Source organism: Xyrauchen texanus, chromosome 5 (genome assembly GCF_025860055.1).
Source record: "Xyrauchen texanus isolate HMW12.3.18 chromosome 5, RBS_HiC_50CHRs, whole genome shotgun sequence".
Classification (NCBI taxonomy): domain Eukaryota; kingdom Metazoa; phylum Chordata; class Actinopteri; order Cypriniformes; family Catostomidae; genus Xyrauchen; species Xyrauchen texanus.
This window is the reverse complement of record NC_068280.1, coordinates 45,009,957-45,033,454: the sequence shown is the minus strand read 5'-3', so window position 1 is coordinate 45,033,454 and position 23,498 is coordinate 45,009,957. Positions and strand designations below refer to the sequence as shown.

Below are 23,498 nucleotides of genomic sequence, written 5' to 3'. Positions count from 1 at the left end.
TGTGTGCATAGTGTTTCTTTACAAAATGACATCGCCAACTACTGGCCTGGCATGCATAATACAGCATTTTTTATCATTTTCGCGGATCCGTGTGAACGGGGGTCATTTTGACAACATTATCGACTGCACGTGAAACTTTTCAAAAGTGCAAAGGAAAAACGTTTCTGTTTTTAGTACATCGTTGTCGCGTAAACATGCCCTTAGTCTAACGCATCATTTGAAAAACAATACATTTTAACGCTTGTATTACAGATCCACCTACATTTACACACTAAATCCAGCGCGATGAACTTGTGTTCACCTGTGCTCACCTGAAAGGTGTTGGACTTTTGACTTGGATACCGAGCCTCAAGCCCAGCAACTTATTTGTCTTTTAGCACATTTTGGTTAGGTTTAGGCTTAAGTTTAAGGTTAAGGTTAGGGAGGTAACATTTACTCATTAAAACCTCAATATAATATTCACCTTAACACCTTGTCTGATTACAATATCATTTCACTCACTTTTGGACATTTCACTTATGAAATTGCAGCCAAACGTTAAATGAAGCATGTTATTTTGGTTTGCAAAAATGTTGCCATTGTCACGTAAATTATTGTGAACTTTTTCCCTGTTTGTACAGAGATCTGAAGCTGGATAATGTGATGTTGGATGCTGAAGGCCATATTAAGATTGCAGATTTTGGCATGTGCAAAGAGAACATGATTGATGGATCCACAACCAAAACCTTCTGTGGCACTCCAGACTACATTGCCCCAGAGGTGGGTTTGTGTGTGTGCGTGAAATGTGTAGGTGTGTTTTATGTGGATGTTAGGCTTTGTGAATGTGCACAAGGCATAATAACTGTCCTCTGTTGCAGATTATTGCTTATCAACCATATGGAAGGTCTGTTGACTGGTGGGCCTATGGAGTTCTCCTGTATGAAATGCTGGCAGGACAGGTAAGCTAATGATACGTGATGGAAGCGATATCACAAAAGGAATAGTTATGGTTCTAAAACCTAATTGGATGAGCCATTGTAAAATAGTGGATATACACACACTTAAACGTAACTGCGCATCAAATTAATTGAAGTGCCATGTTGCTACTGTATGTTGCTTGGCAGCCCACAGTTAAGCTGGGGAACTATATTACTTAGCCGAATGGTTGTTTATTGTGATGATGATTATTATTAATATGAAAATTATTTATGAATAATTAAACAGCTGTTACCACCATTTTATAAAAGCAATGTTTTTATCCACTTCCTTTAGCCCCCTTTTGATGGTGAGGATGAAGATGAGCTTTTCCAGTCCATCATGGAGCATCATGTGTCTTACCCCAAATCCATGTCCAAAGAAGCAGTGGCCATATGCAAGGGGGTAGGCAACACTCCAAAACACACACAGTTCACCAGAGTTGGGGAGTAACTATCCTAATGGATCTCATGACAAGTTGTATTAATTAGTACAAGATGTCAAAATCATACAAGTTGGTACTAAACTTTTACTCCCATAGAGAAAAATAAACGAACCAGCGAACAATGTTATTACGATTTTTCCAAAGTCTAACCCCTTACTCAACTTAACCATGATTTTAATTGGAAAATAACTGCTGTGGACCATGGAAGAAAGAAAACATTTGGGTTTGGACGAGGGATGCATATTACATTTTATTGAAATACATCAGTCATTTGTATTGCATTAATAAATATCAGGGTTTCCATGGGTTCAAGTTTACTTTTTAAAATGTAAGGCCATAAGAAGTCTTAAATTTCATTTGCTGAGGTCTTACATTTTGGGGCGTGAAATAGAGGAGTAGCTTAAAACAGCAGAATCTGCGTGAGTCAAAATGATCTCTCTCTCTCTCTCTCTGTCTCTCTCTCTCGTGCATCCGTCATTTAGCAGCTGATGCTTGAGTTTAGTATGAGCGTGCGCAGGGAAGCACATTTTTACCTAACTTAAGATGTTACACATGTATAAACCTTCATAAACCCATTAATCCAAAATGCAAATGTCATTATTTTGTGTCTCTGTAAGCGAGCGATGCGCTAAAACTATCGCTGCTGTTTATAATCAACAAAGCTGTCAATGTGACAATTTGCAAGCGCGCAAGGTTGGAGCGGTCTTTTGACGCCTTCCTTATTTTACATCAGCTTTGACATGAATTGTAAAGCTAACAGAACTACTCGGCTGCAGAGTTACACCTTTTTGTAATAATATAAAAAGCAATAATAATATAATTATATATAATAATAATATTAATAATATACAGAATATTAAAATATATTATCTATATTTAAGATTTAGTGTACAATCTGTTTTCAGTATGCATCACATGCATAAACTAATTATGCAGTGCAGTTCCCATTCATAATTTAATCTGGTAACATTTTCAATACATGTACGGCTGTGTCTCGTTTGGAAGGCTGCATGCTAGGTAGGACGCATCCTTTGAAGGCTGCAGTATACAGAGTGTCCTCCTTTAAACAGTCATTTTTAAGGTAACTGACGAGTTTTGAATTTACTTGAGATATTTCAAACAAAAATTAAAGTTGTCATCACTTATTTATCTTCATGCTGTTGCAAATATGTATGACTTTCTTTTTTCAGTGGATATCAAAAGGAGATATTAGGGAGTTTCAGTCACCATTCACTTACATTGAATGAAAAACAATGTGACAGTGAATGGTGACTGAGACTAAACGTTTTTCTTAACATCTTTTTTATTCCATGGCAGAGAAAAATTCATACAGACTCAAGGGTGAGCAGTGATGAACTGCCCTTTAACTACCTGTTAAAGTATTTGGTAAAGGTATCTGCCAAGAAAATATATATAAATGTCATTCAGCACATACTAGACCTTATTCACAGCAGAACCATATTAATGTTTTGGCGAGAATGACAACGAGGCTGTGAGGGATAGACGTACAGTCTCTTCAATGGGCTGTACTGCAGGTCTATTGCGTCACATCTTGCTGGAAAGCAAGTGACTAAAGAGAAGGATCACAATATAGGCTACATACTTTAGGCTATGTGCATTCTTAATTAATTCATATAGAGTTTTAATACTGCATTAACATATTTAAAAAATAAAACACAAATGCACAGTAAATTATAAAAAACATGTCCAGAGACATCCAACTTGTCTTATTTAATGTGTTTTATTATTATTATTGCGAAAATGGTCTTAAATTTTCTTTTATTCTTAAATTTCATTCCTTCGAACATACAGACACCCTGAATTTGGAATGCATAATCAAAGTTGTTCGGATGTTTCCTTTCTTAAATAAAGTGTTGTATGAGAGGCTAGTGAAAATGTGATGCCTGCATTGTATCGATTTGAAATTCTGTTTGTTAAATAGTTTGTCTATGGGGAAAAAAAAGTTGTACCTTTTCGTACGAGCCAAGTTTTACGATATATTACGATTTCTTCATCTTGTGCAAATGATTACGAGTTGTGATTAAACTATGCTGAACTAACTAAAAGTGCAATGCAACTAACCTAATAGAAGTTTTCAGATGCTTTTCTAATAACAAACTATTTCTTCTAACAAGTTGCAGAAAAGGAAAACTCTACATTGCTGTTGTTAATATAACATTGTTTGTGCACGCACTTGGAAATAATGAAAAAAGTTCTTCTAAATGTCCTCTCTATCATACAGCATTTAACATTGGTAAGTCCGATTCATTCAAATAATTCACTTTAGTTTGGACGGTTCATCTAAATGGACAGATCTGACAGCAGACAGCACAAGATAAGAATGTATTCTTGTGCTCAAACACAGCTTGACGGTATGCAAATCCAAACACAGGGATCTCAAGACATGTTTTTCTTAGTTTCAAACTACGTTTAACTTGACACAGTGAACTAAAAACCGTATGTGACACAACGCAACCAAAGTGAGACGCTCCATAAGCCCTTATAATAAGTCTACCTCGGACAGATTGACAAATTCAATTGGAAAATAGATCGCTGTGGACTGTAGGCCAATAATATGCTTATGTTCAATAATGGTTTCTGAAGACAGATTTTGTTTGGTCTTAACAATACTTTACTCATCTGCCACAATAATCTATTGCATTATAATTATCTGAATTATAGTTTTTATAGATATTTGTATATTTTGTACCCAGTAGCTTGGATTGTAGCCAACTAGTATTTAAAAAGAGTAGCTTGACTGCAGTTTAACTACTTTATGAGTAGCTTGGATAACTCTGATTCTCACCTATCTCACAAGCACTAACCGGCACTCTTTCGTGTTTGTAGCTGATGACCAAGCACCCAGGCAAGCGTCTGGGCTGTGGACCAGAGGGAGAACGAGACATTAAGGAACACGCTTTCTTCCGCTTCATGGACTGGGAGAAACTGCAGAACAAGGAAGTCCAACCACCCTTCAAACCCAAAGCGGTAAGTAATAGCCCAACAATGGGTGTGTGTTATATATCAGGTGGGTGGACTGCAGCACATATAGCAATGAAAGTGAACTGGAAATCTTTTTACACTCCGTACGCTGTGTTCTTATTTTGTAATGCAGAGAGCTGCAGTGATTGAGTACTGAATCAGCTGCTGTGGAATATATAGAGACTAAATCTCAATTTGTTTAAGGGCTCACCATTTATTTAAGTGAAAGTACAGTTTTCTGAGAGCGTAATTGATTTTGTGCATGTGGTCAAGATACTCTGGTCCTAACCTAGGAAGTAATGCATCATTGTGTTTCAATGTCAGCAGCACAGAACAGCTGTAGAAAATACTAATGTTGCATTTTATGGATTTAAAGGAATATTCGATTGACAGCATTTGTGGCATAATGTTGATTCCCACAAAATGTATTTTGTCTCGTCCCTCCTTTTCTTAAAAAAAATAAATAAATCACAAAACACAGTTTTTATAGTAATCATTTTTATGCCACAAATACTGTCGATTGAGCTTAACCTGGAATAATTCCTTTAAAGTAATTTTCACCCAACTGTTAAATGTTGTAAATATTTACTCACACTAACATCGTTCCAAACCCGTATGCTTTTTAAGTGGAACACAAAAGAAGGCATTTACGTACTCCTTTTTTCTGTACAGTCTCTAAGCTCTTGAATGTCAAATAACACCATAAAAGCATCTTGAAAGTATCATAAAAATGTCCATATGTGTTTTTTTTTTAAGATGTAATTCACTGATAATCTTGACCTTTTTACTTACTGTGAAGAATTTATGGCAGATTGGCCTTGTCCTTTGTTGTGGCCAGACTGGGATTGTAAAGTTTACAATATTGCTCTCATATCTCATGTAATTTGGTTTGCATTATTTGTGAAAAATTAACTGAATCCAATGGGGATTGCGTTATGAAGGACATTTTTTGTACAGGTTTAACTGTATTGAAAGTGTTGTTTTATTAGAGACAGAGATGATATGTGCAAAGTCTGCCTTGCACTGTGACAGGTTGACCATGCAAATCTGTTTGTAACATTTGTGACATTTGAATCCTTTGGAGGGATATGCAGAGCGGCAGGTGCTACACAGCCAGGAAAAGCCCAACGTTTGGACTTTTTTCACAGTTTGCTCTTATCATTAGTTGTTCTGGTGTTTTAGGAATAATGTCTCTTATTACCTTGACTGACTGGGGAGGCCAAGTTGCTGAACATCAAATAGGTGTTGTGTGAATGTGAGCTGTTTTCCAGTTTAGTTTAAATAGATAAGCTTTTTTTGGGCTGTGAGGTTTTGAGTTCTGAAAGGTCAGTTTTCATAGTACACCAATTTTTCATGATACCTTTAAAAGGAGATTAAACAAAATATAGTTATGGGATTGGTTCGTTTTAATTCTGTGTGATGTGGCTTTATATGTATATAGTGTCAGTGTTAAGGTTGTATTGTGTTACTTTGTAATTGGTGAAAAGTCTTAGTGTATTATATGACTAATAATGCAGTGAACTGTATCCTGATTGGCTGGTGTTATTAAGCTCCACCCTCCATAATGCTGCATTTGTGTGACATACAGCAGTAATACAGTAATAATTTTAGTGCAATGAATAAACTTTAAAAAAATATTTAATGATTATAATTTCACCTATTCACAGGTAAGTTGGTTGGAAGTATACAGAGCCCTCTTTTTTTCTCACAATCCCTTGTTCCACCACCACACTTCTTTTTTTAATACTTGGAATTGTGCATGATCCATGGATTACATTTTTCTGAATACTGCATATTTATTATCCAAAAAGCCAAAGGCTTTTGTTGATTAACATTTTAAGGTGCACTCAGGCAGTTTTTGTTCATGCAGTTTTTAGACCTACACTGATACCTAGGAGCCTGGATTCATCATCTGTTAAATGCAATAGTTTTCAGTTAAAGATGCCATTGTAGAAAACTACTATTCATAGTCAGCCATGATTAAATACATTCATGAGTGAAAGTGATTAAGAGAGTAGTATTTGGTTATGTCCCCCCATGAGGGGACTCTACTCATGTAAATTAAAACTTTATATAACGCTTTTATAAGGTTGCTTATATGACTCCTAAGTCTTCATCTCATGTGAATGGTCATGATTTTATAAGATCGTTTAAATATAAAATCAAATTCTTTAGAAGTTAAACTTTTTTAAAGAGATAAATGTTACTAAGTGCACCTTTTAATGTAATCTTAAATGAAGTGACATTTTATTTTTACTTAAATGTAAAATAATAACTATCGCAGAATCAGAAAAAACACGCAAAATGATGTGCATGAAATACATTGCTAAAACGTGAACAGAAAAGTGTTTGCTTATATAATATACCATCCATGTACACTCACTGGCCACTTTATTAGGAACACCTGTACATCTACTTATTCATGCGATTTATCTAATCAGCCAATCATGTGGCAGCAGTGCAGTGCATAAAATCAAGCAGATATGGGTCAGGAGCTTCAGTTAATTGCTCACATCAACCATCAGAATGGGGTAAAAATGTGATCTCAGTAAATATATCCACTGCATGATTGATTAGATAAGTGCATGAATAAATAGATGTACAGGTATTCCTAATAAAGTGCTCCGTGAGTGTATACAGTACTGTGCATCCATATATTTTTCTAGTTTATGCAATTTTCAGTCATTAATTTCTCCATAATAAAAATAACATATATGTAAAAAATAAAAAAATGTTTCAATTGAAGTTAAATATATATATATATATATATATATATATATATATATATATATATATATATATATATATATATATATATATATATATTAGTAATTAATTATAATGTTATCACTCTTTTGGATGCGTTTTAAATTTTTTCCACATTTTAGGAAAAAATATGACTGTCATGTATTTTCTCATTTGTTTGCTCATCTCGTACCACCATTTTCCCATCCCACATCTCTTCTCTCGTCTTCTTCACAGTGCGGTCGAGACGCAGAGAACTTTGATCGTTTTTTCACCCGCCATCCTCCCGTCCTGACCCCTCCCGACCAGGAAGTGATTCAAAACCTGGACCAAGAAGAATTCAGGGGCTTCTCGTTCATTAATCCTAACTTTCCATCTGTGACTTCCAAGTAGCTAGTTTAAGACCAATAAAACTAGCAAATTATAGGGACCAATCAGATTACAGATCTTAAAATGACATAGTTTGAATGGACCAATGAGAGCTGTCTACCAGATTGATGGAATGGAGGTAATTTCTATATACAATGTTCCTTCCTGCTTATTCTTTCAATACATGTTGCTTAACCCCCTTATTTAGGGAAGGATCAAGGTATATTGACAAACTTTGTTAATGATCTTACAACAGAGTGAGTGTGTAGAGGCTTTGATCGATTTTTACTATTCTGTAATGCTCGTGTATCATGTACTGTAATATTACGGGTCTTGAAATTCGAACTTATCAGGGTGAATCTCACAGAACCTTCTAAGAACATGTTCATGTCATATTTTACCCCAAAATCAAGAGAGCAAAAAATAAATGACTTATTGTCATTACTGTAATGTGAACAATACAATGATACATTATTAAATTTGAGTATTTATACGCCATGGTAGCATTTGTTGTACTGCCTTTACATTGTGCAAATTTAAATAAAAATGTATCTCAATCGGAATTTAAAAAAGTCAACTACTACTGTATTATAGTAGTATAGTATAATAGTAAGAATCACATTTGAGAATAATAGGACTCAAAACTTCAAAAGTGAGAATGTGGGGGGGAAGTGTGCTTAAATAATATTAAATGTACATTTAAAAAATAATAAAATAAATTTTTATATTGATACTAAAACAAAATATTATAATTAATTTGTAATTCTTTTTAAATGACAATAATTAAAAGATTTTTTTTTTTTGCAGTACAGTAAAAGGTATTGGTTGGGCCCTAACAATTAGGGAAATGTCCTGAATTGTCATCAAATATATATCTAATTTATTATTCTTTTATAATTATATTTGGGGGGGGGGGGGCATGAACTGGACATGTTCCTGACAGATTCACCCATTTGCCTATAATGAAACATATCTTTGGAATATCAAATATAACTGCCAAATCTACTGTCACCCCCTAACACACACATACACGAGCCATGCGGCTCAGATCAGCCATTTACCGCTTATTGATCAGGATGTTTACCTTGTTGTCACCCCATTTTTAGTGCTTTTTTTTTTTGGTTGGGTGTTGTGCTTGTGTGATTGTGCCAAGTCAGAGATTATATTTAGGAACTGGTCATGCCAACATGTAGTTTTTCAACCAGTGCTGCTTGGAAACTCATCACCACTTCCTTAAACAAACTTAAAGATCAATCAACTGGAAATGATAGTGATGTGACTAAAACTTTGCAACAGATTTTCAGACATTATATTGTTGTAACCTCTTACTTCTGAGAACATATCTTTTTGTAATTATTCTGCCAAATCTGTGATGTATGACTTTTTTGACTTGTTACCTGTGCCTGGCAGTGTTTGGATCAAATTACTGTGAAACTGTGGACAGACTGTTTCCATAGAGGTATATATATATAAAATATATGTATTTGGAATATAGTGATGATCTCTGTTTGTCTGTATATTTCCCTCCTTTGTTTATTCTTACTCAATGCAAATAGTGGCGAAAAGTAGTCTCTCCTCTTCTAAACAGTGCCGAAAAGTAGTCTATCCTCTTCTGAACATACGCTAGACGGATGTCTTAAACCATTGTGTGGCATCTCTGATTATTCTGCCTCTCACACAGGAGTGTCAAGTTTTTTAAATGCTGTGTCAAGTTAAAAAGATATTTACATTATATAATACGGTAAAGAGTATTTTGCATAATTTTAGATCAAAAATATCACATATTTGTTGTCCTACCACATTAGCTTCATATAAATAAGTGCATTTCTGAAAGAAATATTTCTATTCAAATTTAAGGTCATTTAAAAATGTCATTCTTGTGGTTTCATCTAAATTAACTTTTTAATCAAGTCAAAATATTACTTGATATGACTGAATCAACCTGACTAAATTAGGCTACACCAATAAAAGTAAAGTAAGGGTCAGGTAGGAAAATGTCAAGGTGCAAATATTCACTTTTACAGTGTATAATGTATTCAGTTGTGAATGCAAATTACACTGAACAAAGTGAGGTTTACTTTAAGTAAAATTTACTTATTTAATTTACCTTTGAAATGTACTCAAATTAGCAAATAAATATGACAAGACTTCTGATACATAAACAATCAAATCATATTTACTTGGAAGCTAGAGCATTCATTTTTTACATGTTTTAAATTAGTACAAATGTAGGATTACTATTTTCAAGTTCACACTTTAACTTATTCATTGTAGAAAGTGCTTTATCTTTTCAATCAGTTCAGTGTAGCTTTTGTTTAGAATATTATCCATTTGAACGTTTGAAAAACGTTGAAAACCTTGGGTAGCTCAGTGGGAAAGACGCTGGCTACCACCCCTGGAGTTCACGAGTTCGAATCCAAGGCGTGCTGAGTGAATCTCAATCTCCTAAGCAACCAAATTGGGCCGGTTGCTAGGGAGGGTAGAGTCACATGGGGTAACCTCCTCGTAGTCAGTATAATGTGGTCCATTCTCGGTGGGGCGCATGGTGAGTTCGGTGTAGATGCCGCGGTGGATGGCGTGAAGCCTCCACACGCGCTATGTCTCCGTGGCAATGCGCTCAACAAGCCACTTGGTAAGATGCTTGAGTTGACGGTCTCAGACACGGAGGCAGCTGGGATTTGTCCTCTGCCACCCGCGACTCCATCTGGCGAATCACTGTGTGACCACAGGACTTAAAAAAAAAAAAAGCGAATTGGGCATGCCAAATTGGGGGAAAACAACACTGCATAATGCAAAAACTTTATAATGTACAACTCTTAACAATCAACACATATGCTTAATTACCGTAGCATAGCCATTAGCATTGCAAAACTGTGACATTTAACATCTTCAAAGAGCAGACCCACCTGAAAAAAGGAGTGTTTTTACGTATGTATAAAATTGTGTATTTTGACTTCTGGGTCACGTGGGGACATGATGACACAGATGTAAAGTAGGTACAGGGACCACACACTCAAGAGGTACTGCTCTCCAATGGCCCTTATTCTTGAGCTGAGTTGGGCCTAAAGAAGAAGGTAGGAACTTGTCTTGATTGTCCTCTGTTGTGAATGAAAGAGCATCTGGTAGCCATTTGTCTCTATGTTCCTGGTTTTTGTTTATCAGAACTTTCCTGGGCTGTTTGTCTCTTCAATTGGAGGCTGGACGTTCATTTCATTCCCATGGATGTTTTCCAGATTTATATGGTCCAGTCTGCTCTTCTCTGTACTGTCCATTCATGTTATTTGTGGTTCTCTTCTGCCTATTCCAGAATGACTCTCTATACTTCAATAGCTGTAGCTGTGTTAGTCTCCTCTGTCTTGAGTTTTTGATTTTGGTGTAACTGGGTCTTCGTCCGTTTCCTCTTGATTCTTTGCTCTGTTTCTTACTTCCAGTATCTGTATTTGTTTGGAAGCTCTCTGATTATCTGCTGTGATGTACTTTTATGTTGTCTTACTGTTGATATGTGCTCACAATGACATAATAGGTTTACAGATTAAATCAAAACAGGCCCCTTTGTTTCTTTTTTTTAATTTTTTTATTAAACATATTCCTGGTCTTATTGTACATGATTTATATATGTTTGTCTTCATAATCTTTCATCAAAATGTAATAACGACTTTACTTTTGAGGTGAAATCACCTAGGCTGTTGAATAACTTTGCCATAACTATTTAGGCATAGTTTTTGCAAACTCACATTCAGATCTGGCTTAACATAGTTTCATGAAAACTCACAAGATTTGTTCAAGATGGTAAAATTGTAAGATATCGTACGACTTGGCTGGTATGAAAGGTACGACTTTTATTCCCATAGAGACAACGAAAAGAATTTCAAATTAATACAATAAAATTTTAGCTATAGATTCCTTTTTTACTTCTTTTTTTTAACCTCGTGCGACCTTGTGTCCACATAGGTGGACCTTGTATTTTGGCTTTGCTATACGCAACGCATAATTTTTATAATTTTAAACAGATTGAATACTGTTCACAAGATTCTAGACTGTCATTTAAGGGTAAAATTTCTGGTGCAAAAAATAACTTTGATTTCTGTGAAATCCTTTTGTAGGCGCAGAACCAACGTTTTTTTTTATTGAAACCTGTTTGTGTTTAAAGAGAAGCATCTATAGTTTCGTTTGATAGCCACTTAAAAAATTGCATCAGTTTTTCACGCCTCAGCTAGCAGATAAACATGATGTCCACATATGTGGATTTTTTGACATTATTACATCAAAAGTTAATACCTCACACAGATGAAAAATGTTAACACATCTGTGGGTCATTTAGCTTAATTTGAATATACACTGGTGGCCAACAGTTTGGAATAATGAGTAGATTTTGCTGTTTTGGAAGGAAATTGGTACTTTAATTCACCAAAGTGGCATTCAACTGATCACAAAGTTTTGTCAGGGCATTACTGATGTAAAAAACAGCTCCACTATTGAAAAAAGAAATTTTTGATCAAATCTAGACAGGCCCCATTTCCAGCAGCCATCACTCCAACACCTTATTCTTGAGTAATCATGCTAAATTGCTAATTTGGTACTAGAAAATCACTTACCATTATATCAAACACAGCTGAAAGCTATTTGGTTTGTTAAATGAAGCTTAACATTGTCTTTGTGTTTGTTTTTGAGTTGCCACAGTATGCAATAGACTAGCATGTCTTAAGGTCAATATTAGGTCAAAAATGGCAAAAAAGAAACAGCTTTTTCTAGAAACTCATCAATCAATCATTTTTTTTTTTGAGGTGTGAAGGCTATACAATGCTTGAAATTGCCAAAAACCTGAAGATTTCATACAAAGGTGTACACAACAGCCTTCAAAGACAAAGGACAACTGGCTCTAACAAGGACAGAAAGAGATGTGGAAGGCCAGATGTACAACTAAACAAGAGGATAAGTACATCAGAGTCTCCAGTTTGAGAAATAGACACCTCACATGTCCTCAGCTGACAACTTCATTGAATTCTACCCACTCGACACCAGTTTGATGTACAGCAGTAAAGAAAATAGGAAAACAGTGTTATGGATCTTAACCTCATTGGGCATTTGTGGGATCAGCTAGACTGTAAGGTGCATGAGAAGTGCCCGACAATACAGCCATGTCTATGGCAAGTCTGACAGGAAGTGTGGGGTGAAATGTCACCCGAGTATATGGACAAACTGACAGCTAGAATGCCAAGGATCTGCAAAGCTGTCATTGCTGTATGTGGAGGATTTTTTTATGAGAACTCGTAAGTAGTTTAAGTAGTTTTAAAAAAAACAATTTTATTGTGATAGTAATTTTTCATGTTATTAATGTCCTGACTATACCACTTTGAATGCCACTTTGGTGAATAAAAGTACCAATTTCTTTCCATAAGAGCAAAATCTGTACATTATTCCAAACTTTTTGCCGCCAGTATTTTACGTATATTTTATTTTGTTATTACTGTACAATACAGTTCTATCCATTAACATTAGTAACTGAAAATAAGGTGCACTTTGAATTTTTTCGAGACCAGTGCAAGATGGGGAGCATCCTACAGCTCTCTATCGGCTAAATGCGTTTACTACTAAAATATGACTAAAAGTTCAGTTTCAGGCTGCAGATAATGTTTGGACCACTCAATATATTTGGCAGACATTGTACAATGGTAATCAGTGCATAGATTCAGAATTTATAATGTATAATTATATTTTAACATGGTTAGCAGTGATTGGATGATACTGGCCATTACGTTAAATCAGAATTAATTATGCAAATGTTTTATGTAATGCCTGTAATGTCTCAAAAACATGAATAACCAACACTTCTGGAAACATAAACAATTTGATGAAAGAAATCTGACTTTCTATAGCATGGTATTATGTAAAATTTCCCAACTTAGTACTGCTAGAAACTTGTTAAATGAGCTTAAAGTCTTTTTTAAGTAAACTTTACTTTCTTAGTTCAATCTACTTCATTAAAATTCAATTAAAACTGAATATAGAAATTAAATTACTTATATTATCATTTAATATTACTGATAAGCAGAAGTACTTAAGGATATCCCATTATAAGGGGTAATATAAACTACTAGTAGAAGATAAATGCCCAGTTGACAATTAGAGATCAGTGTCTGATCTTTCTATCATATTCAGATTTAGGCTAGTCAAGGAGACATGCATGGGCATCAACACTATACACACAAATCACAATGATGGTGAAAATCATCTAACACATCAAGTAAAAAGATAAGCTTTGAATAATTGCTACATGACAAATAATTGAAAGTGAAAACAAACAACAGCATAAATACGTGAACATGATGAGTGTAATTCTCATAACTTATTTTAGCTGAGTAGTTATTCTAAGTTCAATATCTTAAAACAAGTTCAGCCAACAAAAACTTGGATAGTTAAGTTATCTCAACAAGATCAATCCAGGGCAGTTATGAGAGCTAAAAGGCTAAATTGTTTTTACAGTGTGCATAATAGTTATTTTCCAACAATAGTTATATTGTTGGTTCATTTGTATGAATGTCATTTGTGTGAACGAGCCAACTCACACAATTTTGCCATCTTGTACTATAACTATTTACCAGTGTACAACTTGTCATGAGACTAGGTTGTCTGGCTCCATTCTGGAATGGAACCATCCAATCAAATCTTGATGCATAAAATCTAGTCCCACCCTACATTTTATTCCTGGTTGAATATCCTGTTTCAATTAGAAATATAACACATATTGGAAGTAAAATTGGTTGTGAACGCCATTTCATGTTGACTTTAATAAAACTAAACTTAAATTGCATTTATGCTTGTTCATCGAACAATAGGAGAAATTGTTTCCATGTTTCCATTTACAACCTAAACAACATCAAGTATGTTAAAGTGTACACCCATGATATGTTTAACAGCCATAACTATTTTTCTCTTCATTTTTAGAAAAATCGACATGACACTGGGAATTTCGACAAGGAGTTCACCAAGATGGCAGTTGAGCTGACTCCGACAGATAAACTCTTCATTATGAATTTGGACCAAAATGAATTCCAAGGCTTCTCTTACACCAATCCTGAGTTCATCATTCAGGTTTAACCGCAAAAACGCATCAATTGCTCCTATGCCATACCATGCTGGTGTGAGAGGAGAAGGTCTTTTTCCCTAGAGCACAGTTTTATCCTTGTGCATCTTGATTGTCCTCTCTCTTCACTTCAAAAAGGCACAAACCCAGCCGACTTATTCCGAACTAAACCAGGACTACTATACAGTCTCAACCAAGTCTCAGAAACCATGAATCGAAGTCGAGAGAGAACAGTTATAAAAGTGTATTCATAGTCTCCATGAGAATGTCTTGTCTTTTCATATCCATAAGAATGATCCTACCTCTTTTTTATACATTTTCTCCATATACCCAGGCAGTCTTTTCCTGCAGCTAAAATGAGTTTAGCTGAAAAATGCAGCACCGCTAACCAATGAGTATTTTTAAAGCGAATGACATTAAGCCCCACACTAGCTTCAAACTTTTAAAGGAAGATTACAGGTTCAACACAAGTTAAGCTCAATCAACAGCATTTGTAGCAAAATGTTGATTACTACAAAAAAGAAAAAAGGTTTGACTCATCCATCTTTTTCTTTAAAAGAAGCAAAAATCAAGGTTAAAGTGAGGCACTTACAATGGAAGTGAATGAAGCCAATATTTGGAAGGATTCAACTTTAAAGGCAGAAATGTGAAGCTTATAATTTAATAAACATATCATTAATTCTTCTGTTAATTTTTATGGTTGTTTTATGGCATTACGTTATTATGGCAATGAAGTAATATAATTGGATATAACTTTACATAGAAAAGGTAAGCAAGTGATTTAATTACACTTAAAATCATGTAAACATGCACATTGTTTACATCTTGTGACTTTTTTTAATTTGAATGTTTACAGATTGGACCCATTCACATCCATTGTAAATGCCTCACTGTAACCTCAATTTTTGCTTTTTTTAAAGAAAAGGTGCGACAAGTCGAAATTCATTTTTGGGGTAATCAACATTATGCCACAAATGCTGTCGAATGACTTTAATTTGTATTGAATCCAGAATATTCCTTTAAGTTAAAGTTCAGTTTAAATTAGTAAAACATTTAATTATGAATTCAAAGCCAAGGTCCTGTGCTTTAGAAAATGATAGAAAAGAAAATATCTATTAACTTGAATCACCTGCATATATATTTAAGCTTTGTGGCTAGTTGTCAGTTTCTCAGTTTTAATGTTAACATTTTCAGATGCATGTTATGTTGAGAAAAGCAATACAGTCAAATAATGACATCCATATGGCATGTAGTTTGCCACAGCCCACAGGTGTAATGTTTTCTGTTCATGAGATACTCTTAAAGTTCAAATGTTTGTGTCATGATGTCTTGAGGAAATACTTTACAACTTTACATAACATTCAAAAGCACATGGAAAAAGCTTTGAAAATCAATATTATACTTAACTAAAAATGTATTAGTGGCAAAAGTCGATTGACATTTTCTAATCATTAAAGACCAGTGTTGGGTGTAATGAAAGTACACAGTAATTAGTTACTGTAATCAAATTACTTTTAAAACAAAAGTAGTGTAATGTGTTACATTTAAAAATGTTGTAATCAGATTACAGTTACTGACTTTACATTAATTTAATACATTTTAAGTACATTATAGGGTGCTTCTTTCTAATATATTATTTACAGTATGTAGAATACATGAATTATGGCCCTGTAATGAGTCAGAAAGGAGAAATGTGAGGTGCTGAGTGTGACTTGTGTTACAATGAACAAGGAAGAAATATTGACATTATTTTTAATTTGTTGAGCAGAAAAGTGTTTCAGAAAGTAACTTAAAAGTAAAATAATTAGTAATGTGATTACTTTTTCAATTTAATTAGTAAAGTAATCTGGAAAATAATTAGTTATTTGTAGTGGACTACAATTTTTTTGTAACTTACCCAACACTGTTTAAGACATCATCAATGGTAACATTTTACAATAAGGTTGTAATTGTTGACAGTTAATGCATTGGGTATCATGAACTAATAATGAACAATAGGTTTTTATAGCATCTCTTCATTTTGGTTAATGTTAATTTAAGTTAAATACAATTGTTCATTGTTAGTACATAGTGTATTAACTAATGCTAATGTATCCTCCTGAGCCCCCTGCATGGCTGCTGTATGCTTTTTCCATTCCCCTTTTTGATTTGTAACTACTAGCACCTAAGAAACGTGTGGAAAAAAAATATTATAATTTTTTTTAGACCAAGTAGATTTCCTAAAAATTAATGTCCTCAAAATAATTATTTTAAATGTCCCAACTTATTCCCACTGTCCACATGTGAACAGAGGGACTAAGTTGGGAAATTGTACATAATACAAAGCTATAGAACGTTACAGACATTAGATCAGAAATTAGCATAATTTATTCTGATACAAAGTAATGGCCAGCATCATCCAATCACTGCTAACCATGTTAAAATAAAATTATACGTTATAAATTCTGAATCTATGCACTGATTACCATTGTCTCATGTCTGCCAAACATGTTGAGTGGCCCAAACATAATCTGCAGCCTGAAACTAAATAGGAAGTTTGTATTGAATGCACTTATCTGCATAGAGAGATATAGAATGCTACCTTGCTCCCTATTTAGTGAATGATTTAACCTCCAGTGAGCTGTCTGTCTGCACTGGTCTCAGAATAGTTTGAAAATGCACCTTATTTTCATCATAACTCCATATAAAGCCTCTTTCAGCTTTTGAATGTACCCGTTGATTCTCAATGTGATTATGCACAGTGAATATAGGATATTTGAACTGAAACGGGGCACACAGTCCACGAATGGGGTCATTGTGTTTTTACAGCGTGCCATTTAGTGAAAACTCAATTTAAAAAGTGACATATTGGATTAAACTAAAGACTCTAATCGTTTGACTTAAATAGGTTTCAATGTAAAAACTTAATTAGGTTTCTTACCAGATGTAGTTCGTTTGGTGTTCCTTCCAAATATAAGCTCATGTGAACGACACCATATTGTTTGATCACATGACTCTGTGTGTCGAAAGTTGAGCCCTTTACTGTCAGCCAAGTGTCTCGTGAACTGAGATCAGTAAGTTTAATTAAGTTAATATATGAACTGCGTATAGCCAAGCCAAAACGCAATGGACGTGGGGTCTCAGGAGGGTGTCCAACTTTTTATTTATTAGTTTATGTTGAAATTAACATTATTAAGAAATGCTGTAAAATATATTCATTGTTAGTTCATGTTAACAAACATAGTTAAATAATGTTAAGGAATACAATCTTATTGTAAAGTGTTACCAAAACAACTTGTGCCAAGCTCTGGATTTTGTTGATCAAATCCAGATCTTTGAGTCTTAAATTTATTTAAACCCTAATTTGTGCCATCACTTTGAACTTTTGTCTTTTTGACTTTTTTTTTTTGCTTTGCTTTTTCCTACAGGAATTTTTTGTGTGTGTGTGTGTGTGTGTTTGTTTGTTTGTTTTCTTTTTAAATATATATATATATATATATATATATATATATATATATATATATATATATATTAGTATTTAGCAAAAACTTGACATTATATTTTAAATTACTGGACACACAAAACAAGATCAATGATACAAATACTGACAATATAAATTTCAGATTTTAAAGAGAATTTCTGCAAGCACATGGTACAGTATATTGCACACAAAAGCAAATAAAATTAAATAAATCCAAAACATGCCTACTATAAAATGCATTAGATAAGATATATTTTCAAACAATGATTGAGCCCCTTAATACTACACTTTCTACCTTTGGTGTGTTTTTAATTATTGTTTAAGAGTCTACATTTCTTTAAAATGAATTCATGTAACTTTAGTACACATAAAATATGCTAATATATCATGTGTTTGCAATCCTTGATTAAGTGCATTAGTGCTGATTATTGAAGTAGTAAAGATCCATGCATATGACTGGGTGCATAGAATGTGATTCATATGAGCTGAACAAAACCTACACCAACAGTCTTTACTCTAGCCCTAATGTGCCATATATTTTTGTGGGGTATATGCAGTGTTTTGGGGGCTCGTTATGTGCCATGTGTCTTTGTTAAGCAGATTCCATAAGGAGTTTTGGTGTACCCTATGCATGCCCGGTAGAGCCCTTGCTCTTTATCTCGGTGTTAACCTATTAACCAAGTGTGTCAGTAATGGTTGGATCTGTTGTAGCATAGATCCTTTATAAGGGTAATGGTGTGTGAACATTTCCATTCATTTGTGTTTCATTTTGTATTAAGAACAATAAGTATTCTAGTCTTCCAAATGAACACACATTGTGTGCTCATGTAAATAGTGATTATATAAGTATAGCCCACTTTTGGTGATAACCAGAAAAGTGGGGAACATTTATAAAGATATTGTATTATATTTATTGTATAGTGTATATGGAAGGATACATGTTTAGCCTGAACTAGAAAGATCTGATAGCTGAGGAGCAGGAGGGAAAAGCTGTTACTGGACTTTTCATAAGAAGAGCATTAAAAAGTATAAAGTAACAAGTGAATATACAATTAAGCTGATAGTCTTACTACCCTTTTTGTCCTAAACTCTTCAGCATGTGCATAACTGTATATTTGTGATGTAGCCTTTACTTGAGCAAGGTATTTGTCACAACTTAAACAGCATTTGGACATTTTAATAATTCCTGTTCCTGGTCCAGTGTTAGAAAGCAGTGGATATTTTAGTTTTCCTATCATGTTTTAATGATCGAGGCTTCAAAGGGCTTTCTAAATCAAGAATCAACCCCCCAAAACAAGATTTTATACTATGCAAGACAGAGGCATGTCAACAATAACACATTAACATCCAGACAACAGCAGTGTTTGGCTATGGGGCATGGCTATCGCTGGTGATTGCAGAGATATTTTGCATGTTATTTACTTATGCTATGTGGACCATTAAAGCTGATGTTTTCAAAAACGCTGATGTGGGTGTTCATAATTTTATAAATGTGTGGAGATGTCATTCCAATCATTATATGGGAGATATTTGGTGTTTGGGTTCTTAAACATTACTAACCATACCCTGAAGCAATGCTAAACGTAACCGTGGGGTCCCATTCATTTTCTCCATAGGAAAATACAATTTGAACAATAACTTCTAAACCTTTAAAGACAGACATACCATAAGCTCAGAGGTTGTTAATCAATGATATATGCTTCTGTTGAAGCCATCAGTCCATGTTATTTCAACGTCATTGTTTCAAAATGCTGTTTAATAATGTAATTCCTGGTAAAGAACTACACTACCCATGATTCCACAGAGAAAGATCCACCAGTCAGAGAATTGCGGGGAACAAAGCTTGCCAAACAAGCTCTGAAGTGACTGCCAACTCCCATGTTTATTTTGCACTAACATTTTAATGTATTGTTTCTATACTTATTATAAATAACGTTTAATCAATTGTTTTATATATTTACATAGTTTTTAGTTTAATTCGCAATGCTTCATGGGATTGTAGTTTGTGCCCTCATGAAAGACGGTAAGTACACAGCCTTTGTCTTTTTGTCTGATTTTCACAAACTTTTTTGCTTCAAATCAAAGTTTGTAATGTTGCGATTCACCTCAGGGCATAGATCAGAAGTTTATATATTTTTATTGTTAAAAGTTGATTTAGTTTTTTAATGTTTATTATATCAGTAGCAGTAAAGTTACTCAAAATAAATAATCAGCAACAAATTGCTAATTACTTATCTAAAAATGTAATCAGATTACATTGCTGATTATTTCATCTAAAAGTAATCACATTAATAATTATTTTACATTTAAGTTACTTTCTAAATCACTTTTCCTAGAAATATTGTTGGTTTTCTGCTCAAATTCAAGATATCTATATTTCCTCATTCACTGCGCCCTTCAACTGTCACAGAAATACTGACAGATATACATATGAATACATATTTTAACTGTATTATGCATTTTACTTTAGCTAAAGTAATGTAATATAAAGTAATAACTTTAATTATAAGTCAGTTAAACTAATCTGATTACAACAATTTACAATGTAATATATTACACTACTTTTTACATTACATTGATCAGCAGTGACTAGTGAGTCATGGGGTTGCAACAATAGATTGTGAAACATACGGTCAATACATTAGTGTCCATGTTACACTATAGTACATGAACTACAGTACTATTACAAAAGTAGCAAAAACAATCTGCTTGTAAATACACTAATAATATTGTATTAGTCTGTATAATAATATAATATATAGTATAGAGTAAGTTCACCCAAAAATTCTAATTTTCTCATCACCCTAATGCCATCCCAGATGCGTATGACTTTCTTTCTTCTGCAGAACACAAACGAAGATTTTTAGAATAATATCTCATCTCTGTAGGTCCATACAATGCACGTGAATGGTTATCAGCACTTCAAATTAATACATAATACTCCAGTGGTTTAATCCATGTCTTCTGAAGCAATCCAGTTGGATTTGGGTGAAAACAGACCAAAATATAACGTGGCATGAGGGTGATTTTTCTAGCAGTTTTGGGTGAACTATTCCTATAATGCCTTAGACTACACGAGCGCATTTGCACATATAGGCCTACTTTTACATGCATTAATGCAAGAGTGCTGATAAAGTGTTAACTCCTTTGTAAGACTTATTATGAGGAAATGAAAATGACAAATGTTCATTCAAAGTTCTTTTTGCTGTCTTGTGTGTGTGTTCTAGCCTATTTAAAGATTTTATGTAGATACTATGTTACACTGCGTAACCAATTAATTGTTTTTAGTCATGTGACTGGCGCGGAGACCTGGAGGGCCAGGATTAAAGCGTACAAAAGTACAGACAGTTGTATGTGTTTTTCGATCTGGATGGGTCAATAATGCTGCCATTTGGGACGTGAAGGAATTGTCAGAGCAACGTTGAGTGCTAATTAGCTAATGTTAGCTAGCTACCTAATGTTGACTTAACATTAGTTTCAGGTCACTGCAGCGTTCTAGGGCAATAGTGACAAGGCAGTAATATTTTGGTTAGGTTAACACAATACCTTATGACATAAATCCAATAAAAAAAGTTTTTTTTAATGTCCGGTAAATCATTCATACAGTTTAAATGGCCCACAATTGATTGGATTGGTGCGATTTGGCCACTGCACTTGTATGGCAGTGTTAGGAGAAGTGTGTTCGCATGTAGGTGCCATATTCTACGCTTTGCTATTAGCTGTGAACAAACTGAGTGCCACTGCATGCACTGATGAGGCCTGTATCTGGAACGAGCCTAGTATGGGAGCCATAAGGACTGCAGAAGGGAGCCAGATAGTTTTCACAAAGGCCCAGAGAAAGAGATCTGCTGATGGGTGTGGTGAACTCCCCCCTGCCAAGATTCCATCTCCAACACAAGATGAATGCACAGCATTCTACATTATGCTACATATATCAGAAAGCACTAAAAAGGAACCTGTCAAAAGATCAATTTTGTATTTTGTCCCTGGCCATGCAAAGAGGTACATACCTTTTCAGTTGTAGTGCCACATAGAAAGGAAGACAAGACTACAATCAAAATGTGCCATGTGGTTTGACCAGAAGGCAGGAAGGGTGACGGCATCAAACATTCAATCAGCCTGCCACACTGACCCAGACAAACCATCTGTCTCCCTGCTGAAGAAACTGTGCTATCCTGTGACCTACAAGGATCCAAACAACACACCACACTCTCTCAGGTATTCGCATCCACTTTACACTAGATGAAAGCAGCACACAAAAAAAGTGGAAATCAGGATTCCCAAATAGGCCAAAAGCGATGCCAAAAGTGACGAGGAGGGAAACCATGGCAATGTGCATATCATTTTTTTAATACATCATTAAAATACTCCTTTCACAGCACTGTATGTTTAAATCTACATGCAGACCACTTGCACGGAAACACGTCTTGAGTTGCACTCTTTTTCAGGCAGCAATGTATGCTACCTGAAAAAGAGTGCAATTTGAAACACATTGCTTACAAGTGGTCTGCTTGTCGATTCTCCTCCTCTCTGGGATTTCTTTATCAGATGGGATTCTGTAGAAGCACAACCCAGGCTAGTCTCCTCGTCGGTTAGTGTGTCCGATTGAATAACAACTATCCCGCATTTTGGCTTAAACAAACCTGGTAAAAAAAATAACTGGGGGCAGTGGAAGAAAGCCTTGTTTTGCCCTCCAGGTGGGCGATCCTATAAGGATGTAACATAATGTGAAAACTATGTCCAACTTTGTCCTGTCCACGGTACTATTGAGTGCAAAATGAGATGCGGCGCTTTGCAACCATTTTTATGGGGAGACCGGGGATGGTTGTAACATTTGTGACATTTCTGTCTGTATCTTGGAGTTCTTTTAAGCCAGTGCATTAAAAATTTGATAAAAACTAGTTACAAGTGTCTGCTACTAAATGAGGTAGTTGTTATCTTTGCAGCAAAAACAGAAAATGCATGGTTTAGTTTCAAACATGAGGAGTAAAATGTTACAATTCACCCCATAGTCCAGGTTAGTTGTAACATATCCTGGGGTGAGATGTAACATTATGATATATTTATTTTATATTTTATTCAATACTGACTTTTCAAAATAATTGGTGTGTGTGTGTGTGTGTGTGTGTGTGTGTGTGTGTGTGCTTGCATATATTTATCAATTTGTGGGGACCACATGTCCCCATAAGGATAGTAAAACCTGAAATGTTTGACGTTGTGGGGACAATTTGTCGGTCCCCATGAGGAAAACAGCTTATAAATCATACTAAATTATGTTTTTTGAAAATGTAAAAATGCAGAAACTTTTTTGTGAGGGTTAGGTTTAGGGGTAGCGTTAGGTTTAGGGGATTGAATATAAAGTTTGTACAGTATAAAAAACATTATGTCTATGGAAAATCCCCATAAAACATGGAAACCCATTGTGTCTGCAAGGTGTTAGTCAACATCAGAGTCATAGT

At 34.6% G+C, this 23,498-nt stretch overlaps 1 protein-coding gene across 1 annotated transcript in view; it reads left to right on the top strand.

The window, feature by feature from the left end:
* prkcba (protein kinase C, beta a) overlaps nucleotides 1-8,992 on the top strand; it is a 43,500-nt gene extending 34,508 nt beyond the window's left edge. The window contains exons 13-17 of the mRNA XM_052126574.1: nucleotides 621-759; nucleotides 858-938; nucleotides 1,252-1,359; nucleotides 4,247-4,387; nucleotides 7,364-8,992. Coding sequence (XP_051982534.1) covers nucleotides 621-759; nucleotides 858-938; nucleotides 1,252-1,359; nucleotides 4,247-4,387; nucleotides 7,364-7,519 — 625 coding nt within the window. The 3' untranslated portion in view covers nucleotides 7,520-8,992. The remainder of the gene's footprint in view (nucleotides 1-620; nucleotides 760-857; nucleotides 939-1,251; nucleotides 1,360-4,246; nucleotides 4,388-7,363) is intronic.
* Nucleotides 8,993-23,498: the final 14,506 nt, after the last annotated feature.